Source organism: Harmonia axyridis, chromosome X (assembly GCF_914767665.1).
Source record: "Harmonia axyridis chromosome X, icHarAxyr1.1, whole genome shotgun sequence".
Taxonomy (NCBI): domain Eukaryota; kingdom Metazoa; phylum Arthropoda; class Insecta; order Coleoptera; family Coccinellidae; genus Harmonia; species Harmonia axyridis.
Window position 1 is genome coordinate 19,652,252 of NC_059508.1, and position 13,027 is coordinate 19,665,278.

General features: G+C 37.2%; 2 protein-coding genes across 2 annotated transcripts; both read left to right on the top strand.

The window, feature by feature from the left end:
- Window positions 1–5,961: 5,961 nt before the first annotated feature.
- On the top strand, window positions 5,962–6,678 carry LOC123686593. The gene has a single exon (XM_045626827.1). The coding sequence runs from the start codon at window positions 5,962–5,964 to the stop codon at window positions 6,676–6,678; it is 717 nt and encodes a 238-aa protein (XP_045482783.1).
- Window positions 6,679–7,290: 612 nt separating this feature from the next.
- On the top strand, window positions 7,291–10,346 carry LOC123686594. Its single transcript, XM_045626828.1, has 3 exons — window positions 7,291–7,527; window positions 8,838–9,969; window positions 10,030–10,346. The coding sequence occupies exons 1-3, from the start codon at window positions 7,291–7,293 to the stop codon at window positions 10,344–10,346; spliced, it is 1,686 nt and encodes a 561-aa protein (XP_045482784.1).
- Window positions 10,347–13,027: the final 2,681 nt, after the last annotated feature.

A 13,027-nucleotide genomic window follows, 5' to 3' on the forward strand; every position in this document is an offset into this window, starting at 1 on the left:
AGGACCGTCCTACTCGAGGGGGTGGTGTTGGTATGTATTTGAACAAAACTATTCAGTATAAGGTTATTTTGAGTGAATGTCTTAATTTCATTGAACATATATGGATTGAGATCGTAATTCAGAAACAAAAAATTGCTGTCGGTATAATATACAGACCTCCGAGGTGTGATTCCGTGTCATTTTTCAACTGGTTTGAGGAACTTTTTACTGAACTCTACGCAAAATATGATTATGTATTATGTTGTGGTGACTTTAATTTCAATTTGTTGAACATAGATAACACCTATTGTGCTAAGTTTGTTGAAATGCTTTTATCATTGAATCTCCGACAGATCATTTCTGAACCAACACATTTTTCCTCAGCTAATTGTTCATTACTTGATTTGATTATAACGAATATTGAACCTGAAAAATGTAGTACACGAGTCATCTCAACCATTTTCTCGGATCATTATTCGGTGGAGGCATCTTTTGATATCGCGAATCCATATACATCCTCTAAGGTAACATTTTCTTATCGAGCTTTAGGAGAAATAAATTTAACCTATTTTGAGGAGGACCTCCGTAAATTATCGTGGACTAGAATTTATGAGGTAGAAAATATTGATGACAAGATTGATATACTGACCGAAAACATGATCAAACTAATTGATCTGCATGCACCGACAAAAACTTGCATTTTCTCGAGTAAGAGACGGAGATCTCCCTGGATTACTGACAATATTAAATATTTACAGAAATTGCGGGATAATGCTCTTCGTAAATGTAAATATAGGGACACGCCAGAAAAATGGGCATATTACAGGCAATTACGTAACTATACGAACTCAGCTATTGAATCTGAAAAAAGGGCCTATTTGAGGAGCAAATTTGGAACTTGTTCAATCAGAGAGAAGTGGAGAGAGTTAAAAAAACTAAATATAAAAAAGTCAAAAGCTTCCGCATTACCTTCAGGTCTGGCAGATGTTGATGAGATCAATAGATTTTTCACGAGTCCTTCTGATGTTCAGGTTCGTCCTGATGATGATCTGGTCAATTTCTACCAAAATAACACTTATAAGAATTTCAATCATCCTTTTTCATTTTCTATTGTAACAGAGGAAGCTGTCTCTAGCATCATTCTCAAAATAAAATTCCGCGCAACTGGACCTGACGGTGTTAATTTAAATATAATTAATCTTTTTTTTCCTTTCATCATACCGTTTCTAACGCATATAATTCATGAGTGTATTGGTAGATCTTATTTTCCGAGATCATGGAATTTTGCTGATATTATTCCAGTTCCTAAATGCAGTCGTCTACTGAACTGAGTCATTTGAGGTCTACAGTATCTTGCCTACTCTTTCCAAAGTACTTGAAAAAATAATGGAAGCACAGATGAGAGAACACTTGTCTGAATACAGTATATTCCCATCTAAGCAATCAGGATTTCGTCAGGGCTATAGCTGCACATCAGCTCTTTCAGATATTGTTGATGATTTGTTAAGAGCACGTGAGAAGATTGCTATCTTGATTTTGCTGGATTATACTAAAGCATTTGACATGATCAATCATGAGATACTTGTGGCAATCGCTCATTTTATAGGTTTCGGGGAGGAAATGTCGACATTTCTGAGATCCTATCTTTCAGATAGGTTTCAGCGTGTTCAGCTGCATGGAAAGGTTTCATCGGAGAGACGGATACATTCTGGTGTTCCGCAGGGGAGTATCCTGGGCCCACTTCTATATATAATTTATACCTTTAGATTTAGGTATTCCCTCAGATTTTGCGACTATCACTTTTACGCCTGTAACGAAGTCTGATTATTCCAATAGGAATGATCAGGCTCCGTCTAAAGAATATTTCATTGTTTTCCGTTCAAATTAATCATTCTGATATATTCCGTAAATATTGGAATTAATTTATTAATTGTTCACCGCGATAATGAAAAAAGTCCATGCCTCATGTTTTTCAACCGACCAGGGCCTCGAATAATCCGATTGAAATAATATAAGAAATTATTTATGTCGGCGTTTTTACCGCCGATATATTTTTCCAGATGTTAGATTGCGTTCCGCCGAGAGAATTTTCTCGAAAAACGAGGTTTTTGTCGACATGAGGAGTCACGTGGGCTGAATTCTTTCACCGTCCCTCACCGAGGTTATAAACGGGTGTAACCGGCCCAAAATCGGTATTCATGTTTAGGCATTCAGATAGTTATTCAGATTTAGGCGGTATAGAGATTCATATTTAGTAGTTATTACAGTAGTAAGTTATTCAGATTTAGGCAGTAGTATAGTTTAGTTATTAAGTAGTTTAGTTAGTAGTTATTCATATTTAAAGATTTAGGCAGTAGGTTTAGATATTCAGTTTGGAAAAAGACATTTTGGTTAAGGAGTTACAAAGTGATTGGACAATAGTTAAATTGGTTATTGAACGCCAATAGTTACAAATCCGTTTCTGAGGTCGAAAATCGCCATTTTCATCAGTTAACTTACTTGTTAGTCATTTTCTGGGGAGTTTGCTAGTTTTTACTTGTGACTTTCTTACGAGTGAATATTCAAGGGTTTCATTTGATAGAGACAACGAGAGGGTGGTGTACCGGTGGAGTTTTTCAACGCGTTAGGATTAGTTTTCATTCCTTCCCGACTCTACAAAATCCACGATTCTCATCTCCATATAACATATCCCGGCTCCCGGATCCGACTAACTTGTTCAACGGTTCTGACTGACATTAAATTGGTGAGGTAAGGACACAGTAGTTGTAGACAGTACAAATTGTCTCAGTAACCGAATTTAAGTATACATATTGATACAGTTTATACTTTTTCTGATTTCCCGTTTTGCTGAGATTGTCTGTATTGTAGAATTGAATCAGTAAACCTATTAATTCTTTTGCGTTGTTTGTTACTTGGTCACCGCTACCATCCTAGGTGACACCGAATCCTGTCTTCACTAAGCTAGCCTGGTAAGGTTTGTCAATTTCTCCCTAAAATTGGCTGGCGCTCGAGATACTACGGCAAAGTGCTGAAGGGCAATTGGCAGAGGCGCACAGTGACGCAAAAAGGAGCGCCCTAGCGAGGGACTTGAGAGGACAACGCTATGAAATAGCGCCCGATCTTCAGAAAACGACGCTTAAGGGTGTAAGGACTGAAGAGGAACCGAAGGTCAGTGCAACCATTTTTTTTTTCTCTCTGAGTGGAAGAGATTATCTTCTGCTGTTGGAGGAAGATCCGTATATTGTTTAATTTGTTACTGGTACCTAAGTATCAGTAGACTATATTAAAGTGCTATAAACATTTTCGCGTTTGACAATAATTTCCTTTATTAGCAAGAAACCGACATAGCATTGACAGTGTGGACCTTGATATCTGAATCACTTTTTTTTTTGTTTTGTGTATTGCAGCAGGACTAGAACAATCGACCGCCGGATTTCTTTGTGACTTTTTCGGTTACGTGAAGGTTTACGGAAAGTGACTTTGGGGTGACACTCAGTGACTATCTTTGTGCGCGTTGAATACTGTTTAACGTTAAGTGGTTGGTTCAACTCGGACAGAAAACCAGTGAGTATAATTCAGATACTGCTACCGATGGTTTCATTGTACCGGGTTTTTCACCATAATTTGACCCCCCCTCTAACTTTGTTACTAAAAGAGGTACAAAAAAATGTTTTCTACACAAGTTTCACGAAATCGACTAGTGTTTTTTAAAATGATTTCACAAAACGAAATGTATACAGAGTGGGCAACCTATTGATAGCAACTTCATTTTTTCGAATGGAACACCCTGTAAATTTTTCTATATTTGACTAGCCCTTTTTCCCCTGATTTCAAATATATAACATATGTTTGGCCTATCTCTCTTATTCTGAGTACCACAGAGTTTCAAATTTTAAGAACCATCTGGCTTGCAAGCTGGCAGTTTTCAAGTGGTAGGCTGCGATAACTCAAAATACTCTTTTTTGAGTTATCTCGTTGGCAACGATATGACATATAATCAAATTGCCAACGAGATAACTCAAAAAAGAGCATTTTGAGTTATCGCAGCCTACCACTTGAAAACTGCCAGCTTGCATGCCAGTTGCTGCGATAACTCAAAATACTCTTTTTTGAATTATCTCGTTGGCAATTTGACTATATGTCATATCGTTGCCAACGAGATAACTCAAAAAAGAGCATTTTGAGTTATCGAAGCCTACCACTTGAAAACTGCCAGCTTGCATGCCAGGTGGTTCTTAAAATTTGAAACTCTGTGGTAATCAGAATGAGAGAGATAGGCCAAACATATGTTATATATTTCAAATCAGGGGAAAAAGAGCTAGTCAAATATAGAAAAATATACAGGGTGTTCCATTTGAAAAAATGAAGTTGCTATCAATATGTTGCCCACTCTGTATATATTTCGTTTTGTGAAATCATTTTGAAAAACACTACTCGATTTCGTGAAACTTTTGTAGAAAGCATTTTTTGGTACCTCTTTCAGTAAAAAATTCAAAGGGGGGGTCAAATTATGGTGAAAAACCCGGTACAATCACTGTAGCTAAGATAGTGATATCATACCGCCTTCATATAATAGGGTATTGTTTACTGCTATTATATACTGTTCATCGTTTGAATAAAGAAAGATTTGTTGTTTTTTCCCTTACACACTATTATCCTGAGCAACTTTATTCCAGACTGAAACAAGGTAGGGATATGAAAGTCATAAGGACTTGGAAATATTTAGTTGTGATTTTATTTGCTTTTGAACCATAATAGCTGATTCCTGATAAATAAAGTTGACTTGTTTTTATTATTGCTGCAACAGTGAATATAAGTTTTTGTTGCTGATTATCCTGACTTTCCTTTTTTCTGAGTTTACTGATTGTCTGAAACATTTTTATTTTGTGTTGAATTGCTGATGAATTTTTGAAACAAGTGATTATCGTTATTGATTTGAATAAAGACTTGCATTGATTTTCTTTGTCTGATATTCCAGGATTGCTGAATTGTTGTTGGTTTATTTTAAATATATTTTGACTGTGAATAAAATTGACAATTTGTTATTTTTGAGATTATCTGATTGCTAGATTTGTCAACTGTGTTTGACAGTGAACATTTTTTGAACTACTCGGTTAACCCTACTGTTGGAGAAACAAACCTAGATTTTCATAATACGCATTAAATCATATGGTATCAGGAATCTAGTTCGTTATCTCCCCCTCATCAAAAAGACAATTCGTCAGTCATAAAAGACGACCGCCATAATAGACATGTATCGCCGCTTATATTTTTCTGCTTTCGTTTTCGCTTTTGCTTTACTATTGTAATTTCGCTGAAACTAGTGAAAGTGCTGTGCTGCTGTGCACAATAGGAATTCAACTCTGAGGTACTATAGACTTGAGGAAGAATCAATTCATCCTCTATCGCCCTTGAATATTTGGAACTACACCATCCAGGTAAGACTTCTGATACCATTGCTTTTCAAATACAGTCCACCTTATCTCTCAGCTTAATAGCTATCGTTTTCGCCAACATTTTGATCCTTCTGTAGCCGCATATAAGCCATATAATTAAAATTCAGAATTTTCATTTGTTTCAAATTGATCGCATATGCGTAAAGATCGCCAATCAATCAAGTGGTCGAACAGTAACCGCTTTCAATAGAAGCTCGTCATATTTTCAATTCATTTGATGCAATTATTATATTTCTAAGAGATATATAGTTCAGTTTATCGTTTTTTCAATACAAGAGCAGTAATTGAAATCGAACATCTGCTCCGCCATATTAATAAGTTCTTCAGCATTTCAAAACACAGTGACATTGAACCTGAAAATTCATCTCGCGCATTAACGCATGTCTGTTGCATAGAAGTCAGCTGAAAGAGTTCATTGACCTTTATTTTTCCGATCAGCTGATTTCACGGTAATTCGTCTGAATAACCGAGCGCGATGGATAAATTAAAGAAATCCAAAACATTTCGAAATAATTCGATCACCGATATGAAGGCGCTCCATATTCTAGCCCAGAACGCTAAAACTGATAGAACTCAACACGTCTCATTCAAGGTGCGCTATCAAGATATACAGACGATTCACGATGAATTTTTTGATCATCACAACAAGGTAATTTCCGCGCTCTTGACTGATCCTGAGTCCGATTTGAAACCGAAAAATTTGATTCGAGAGAGTTTTCTTTCTGATTACTACGATGTGAAAACATGCTTTACCGAATTATTTGACGAATACGTAAGTTCGCCATCAGGACCAAGTCATAATAGTACAATGTTAGGTCCACCCTCTAATCATGGAAATGTTCGACTGCCTAAAATATCATTAATGATATCATTAATGATATTTCAATTCAGTGGTGATTACAAAGATTTCACATCTTTTCGAGATCAGTTTGATGCACTTGTGCACAACAATCCATCCTTAACTCCAATAGAAAAATTCACTTACTTGGTTAGTTCTGTTCAAGGCTCTGCACTTTCTTTAGTTAAAACGTTACCTTTAACTTCGCCGAATTACGTCATCGCCTATAAAAGTATTGTTGAACGTTTTTCCAATCGCCGCTTACAATCTCAGAGTCTGTGGACCGAAATAGAGAACGCTCCTAAGATCACAGTTCCTTCTGCGGAATCTTATAGGAAATTGATAGATACCTTCACTGAAAACGTTGCTGCTTTAAACAACCTTAAATTTCCAACTGACTCTTAGGATTTTATTTTAGTCATGATGATTATAAAACGCCTTGACAAGAATACGCTTACACGTTTTGAAATGGAGCATCAATCCACCGAAGTTCCAGCATTCAGTGAAGTAATTGATTTCATTAATAGACATTGTCTTGTTTTAGAAACGCTGGGATCTTCAACTTCGCCAACAATTAATGATAAACAAAATACAATGCGAAAATCTGCTTCATTTATACGTCCCGCTTCATCCCGTACTACTGCATTGTTTGTCAATAAATCGCCCGCCGCTACTTGTATTTTTTGCCAAGCAAATCATTCGCTCTATACTTGCTCTACGTTCGCTAATAAGCCTGTTTCTGATCGCTATCATTTTTGTAAAGTAAACAAGCTATGTTTCAATTGTTTAAGTTCCTCTCATGATTTACGATCTTGCAGATCCTGCCATACATGTAAAGTATGTAAGTCAAAATTTCATCACACGCTTCTCCATGACAACACTAAGCTTCGCTCTGCTAATGCTTTAAGTTCTTCACCATCTGCAATATCCGCTATGTCAAATGGTCAAGAATCATTCCGATCGCAAACTAACTCAAATCGCCCTGATAATGATTCGACTTTCGTTGGTGCTGGAGTCATGGCACTTCCCAGTCATGTTCTTTTGTCTACTGCTTATGTTGATGTTTGTGATGGCCGCGGTGCTTATCAATCTCTTAGATGTTTAATAGATTCGGGTAGTATGACTTGTTTCATCACGGAAAAGGCAGTAAGACGTCTGAACTTGCGTAAAGTTCCTGATTCTGTTGAGGTCAGAGGATTGGGATCCATGAATACTAAATTGAGTGGTGGATCAGTGTCACTATCATTGAAACCAGTAATGTCAAATAATCCGATTTTATTTACTGATGCTATAGTTATTGATAAAATTTGTGAAAATTTACCTGTACATCCAGTTTGTACTAATTCATGGAATCATATTCGTAATTTACCCCTAGCTGATCCATCATTTCATCGTCCTGGTGCCATAGATTTGCTCCTGGGAGCAGAAATCTTTTCTCGAATTATTTTGTCCGACTGCATTACCGCTATTGATAATCAACCCGTGGCTATAAATACTGTATTCGGGTATATTTTACTTGGTAAAACCAATAATAGTTTTCCGCATCCTGTTTCATCGTTTTTCATAAATTCACTCGAAAATGTGCACGACTGTGACATACAAAAATTTTGGGAAGCGGAAACTGTCCCCGAGGTCGAACATTTTAGTCAGGAAGAAGTTGATTGTGAAAGACATTTTCTTGAAACGGTATCTCGCGCCGATGACGGAAAATTTGTTGTCTCTTTGCCTTTCTTTGAAAATTCAACGCCACAGTTCATGAATATGCGTGATTTCACTTTATCTCGATTTTACTCTCTCGAACGTCGTCTATTAAAGAATCCGCAGTTGCATATACAATACAAAGAATTTATGATGGATTATCTGAAATCACTGTTAAGTTTTGATCAAGAAGTTTTGATCAAGGTTCGTAGAACTCAGCGCCGCCATTGTCCAAAGATTCACCCCTGAAGTTAGTTATAGATAATTCCGCGCACTTTATTTGTGTGCTACGCGCAGTCGTCCTTATAATGACGGCTGGCTATAATGATAATTTAACTAGGTCCGTTTTATCTGTAGCACTTCTATGTTCTTAACCCTTTTCGATGGTTCGACAAAAGGGTCGAGGTGGGGTAAGAGATCGAACCGTCACTTCAATTAATTCGAGTTCAAGTCAGTTCAGTATATTCAACACAGAGTCTAGTAAGTACAAGTCAAGTACAGTTTAATATAGTTCGTCGTTGCTCTCGCTCCTTGAGACACAGTGTTCAGCTTGCACATTTCAAGTTAGTTAAATATTGGCCTAGTCGCCACGTGGTTAAAAAAGACCCTTCAGTCGGTCAAAATCTTCGTTAGTACCCTAGTCGGTAAATTGATATTGGATAAGTGCGTGGAACTGATTCATAGTTTTCGATAACTAGTTAAGCGAATCTTGTAAAGTGTACATTGTGTAATTGTATATATAAACCTACTTCAATAAATAGTGTGAAAAATTTCATGGTCCTTCGAACTTCAACAACCCAGCACCTAACAGTCCAATTTATGTATGGATGTTCTCATCTAATAGCTACATAATTTGGTCCTTCGAGCCGGATGTTAATTTGGGGGTGACTTTTTTGGAAGAAATTTATGATGATTTGTTTCCGGGAGCTTCTAGTTACGATAGAGAGTATGATTCGTATGAGTTGGAGTTAACACCTAGTAACGTAAAACCGGCTAATCTGTCTGTGCGTTTCGATAACATTCTGAAGCCCCGTACTGCAGCTATGGTTCCTCTTTTGCGTACGGCAATACAACAACCTGTCACTACCACTCCTCGAACCGTACTCACGGCATTTTATGATCGTAATAGTGACGTTCCAGATTACAGAGGAATTGTGGACGAAAGTGGTTTGATTGATAGTGTCTTTGATGCTTTTGAGAGATTTGCTGTTGCCGATCAAATCATGTACTCGCAGTTTAAGAATTCTTCTATTAAAGTCAATCCTTTGGATATGGAGGCATGGTTGAACAAGCAGAGTACCGGTGTTGAGAGAATATTGCAGGAGGAAGATAATTTGCTCATGCATAAGGCTTTAAATGAGTACACGTATATACTTAAGAGAAACGCTAAGATAGTTCTGAATTCCAGTGCACCTCAGGAGATCAAGAGTCCTCAGGCGATAGCTTACTTGGATAAGTTGTATAATGCCGTTTTTAGTCCTATATTTTTGAATATTCGTGATAGACTTGTTAAAGTTTTGAGACCTAATCTTATTGTTTACACCGAACTCGATATAGAGCAGCTGACTAAATCTTTTACTCGTTGTGTTAGGCCGTCTCAGCTTGGCAGTGAGTACTTACATACTTTTGAATTGGATATATCTAAGTACGATAAAAGTCAATGGCATTTGATGCTTAATATGGAGGTTAGACTGATGTTGAATTTTGGAGTACCCGAGGAGACTGTGGCCATGTGGGTTGTGATGCATTCCATTACGCGTCTTCGTGAAAGGAAAACTGGCATGAGCGCTACGGTTACCGATCAACGGAAGTCTGGGGATCCAGCTACTTACGATTTGAATACCTTTGTACTTTTGCTCATTATGTGTTATCTTTTTGGTGAGGATCTTTCTGAGACCGTGTTGCTCATTGGAGGTGATGACATGTACGCCGTACTTAAAAAGAGATTTGCATCCACGGACGCGCTTGAGAAACTGGCATCGCTTTTTAACCTTGAAGGTAAGTTATTACATTATAACAGTATATATTTCTGTTCAAAGTTCTTTATACCCACACCAGACGATACGTGGGTGGCGCTTCCTGATCCTGTTAAACTTTTGATAAAACTTGGACGTAGGGACATGGTCGATCGAAAACATGTTGAAGATTACCGCATATCACTTAAGGATCTCATAGCTCATTATAATGACGAAGTTATTAGTGAAGAAATGGAGTTTCATGTACGAGATAGATATCAGAAACAACTTAACTATAAATGTTTGGCTAATACCATTTTCGCCATTGTTCACAACAAAGACGAGTTTCATAGTTTGTATAGGGAAGATTCTTTTTATTCTGGAAGTTATGTTGGTTCTAGACCTAGTTTGGATATATGAAACACACACTTTTGTTATATTATTTTCTTCTTTTATAACCATGAAGTACAGAACTATTTTTGTACCCATATATTTTTTGTTCAACTTCAAGTTTTCTATTTGGAATGAAAAATCTTCTACTAGGGTTAATATAGAGGGTGTAAAAACTTTGGGCTCGCACATATCTTTAAAATCTTACAATACCGATTTCATCGTTAATTACACCACAGGTACTTTTACGAAAGATTGTATTCAGTATTATGAGTACGATCGCGTGTCTGGATCATGCACTCTCGACAGTGGTTGTGTTGGTCTCAAGCATCGCATTGTACACGACGGTGTTTTTTTTGGGGCTTCGACTTCCGTGTGTTATGGTAGAAGAGTTGGGACCGATGTGCAGGAACATCTTTATTCTACATCTATTTACGGTATTAATTATGCTTTCGCTTCCCTCCTCAAAGGAAAAGGGGGTTCTTCTCTTGCTTTTGCTATCCACGCTAGAGATGTTGTCATCAGGGATGTTGATAGACATCGTGACGTTTTTGTTAACAAAGACATGCTTGATTTGTTTACTTCCGACGATTTTTTCGATAATTCTATGATTACTAAAGACTATTTGACTTTCGTTGATTTTGATCGACGTGATTTTTTGGACACACTTTTTAAATCGGCAGTTCCAAGCGTCCGCTTTCCTGAAAACGTCGTTACTCATGACTACATCGCGCTTATAGACTCTTTTGCCATCTTCGATTGCGACGGGAAAACTTTTAATTTTCCTGATTGTGGTGGTTACGTTCCTTTTAACACCACACACAAGGTTTGTCGCAACACTTTTGATTTAAACAAGATCTCAAATCAAACTTGTCCAAATGATTTTATTCCGGTTGCCGATTTTACGCGCAACGTTACCATACCTTTGGAGGACGGTCGTAAGAATATATTTCTTTCAACTGTCGATTATTTATTTAACAAATTGACCATAGCTCTCAGGAGTGTTTTTGAACAGATCGTTGACTTCTTTATCGAACACGCTTTCGAATTCGCCAATAGTGCAGTTGATGCATGTTTGAAACTCTTCGATAAGCACTCGGACGATATAGCCGATTTTTTTGCAAAGTTTGCTAAGCTTATTTCTTCTTTCTTTTCTGTTGTTCTAAAAACGTATCTCAAAGTTGATAAAACATTTCCCATCACCGAATTTTTGTTTGTTTTCCTTATTGTAGATAGGTTTCTGGGTTATAAGATTGCTTTCATTTGTGCTTATTTTGTAATTTGGTTTATTTCTTTTCGTAAATTGATCTCTTTGCAGTTTCTTCTCGACGAGAAATCGACTGACATTATAGTAATGGTTTGAGACATATTCAATCATGACTGAAATAGTTGCTTCTAAAAACAGTGTGCGCAGTCGACTTTTGTCTGACGACGGCATACAGGTCATAAAGGGTGGAATTTCTTCCTACGATAACTTTGTTTCGGCAGTTTTCAAGTCTTATACTAATCTGGTCAATCAACCTTTTGCTCTGGTTTATCTTGTTTTCATCATATACTTACTTTTCTTCGAGTACAACAATAAGGATGGCCCACTTGAACATCTTAAGGACATATTGAAAAAGTTGGACGACGATACCAAGATTCATGCTACTGAAAAAGCCTTTATAAGGTTACTTGCAGTCGTCGTTAAGACACTCATAACCTACAAAACTTACCTCATAAAATTTGGTTTGTTGTGGTTTGTGTATATGGTTAAACCTTCTACCAACAATATGCTTGTGTGTATTATTACTAGCGTGATGATTATAGTTCTGCAGGCTACCACAACACTGTTAGATGTTTTGTTTATTTCTCAGTGTCACTTTTTGTTTACTTCTTTGCGTGCGCCAGGTCACAAAATTTTATTTTTGTTCTTGTCATAGCTTATCTCTATTACGATCTTGAAAAATTGTTTTCAGCTAAGACGTCTTCTTCTGGTAGACCTAAGCGTCACGATAGACACCATCATCACACCGACGATGTTGCTGCCGACAATGTCACTCCGAACATTATAAGTAACATAGCTCAGGGCAATTTGGCTATGTGATTATATTAGTTATTTCTTTCATATTAACAATGTCTGAGTTCAACAGCCTATCTTCTGCTTTCACTCGCAAAAGTCTTTCAATTCAGAGGGACATAGCCATCAAAGTCATACCTCTTATTGACACTACAGAGGTCTATCTGTATTCAAGTATAAATTACTTCTCTGACGCTGAAGTCAGACTTGTTGGTAATTTTAGAGTCAAGTTTAAGAACGGCAAGTACGCTGTACTTTCGGAGGCAGCACAATTCGTCTTCAAGAATAACAATGAATACAATCAATTTTCCGACAGGCAGTACCGAACTGACAACTTCGGGCTCTATATCTCTCTTGACCAACTATCAGGAAAGTAGTTTGGATTACCATTACCATATGCTCAACAGCGCGGCACACAGTATCAAGGCGCGACGTCCGACTATGCGCGTGTATATTTATCACGTTTTGCGCGTCACTAGTTGCACAGGTTCTGAGTGTCCTCATATACTTTCTTGTTTGAGAGATTCGTGTACAATCGTGTTCTAGTCAACACACATGTTTCAATTGCCATAGAAAGCATCATAGTTTGCTCCATTTCAATAGGACTTCAACTCGCCATTATTCTAATGAAGTTCCTAATCCAAGATCCAAC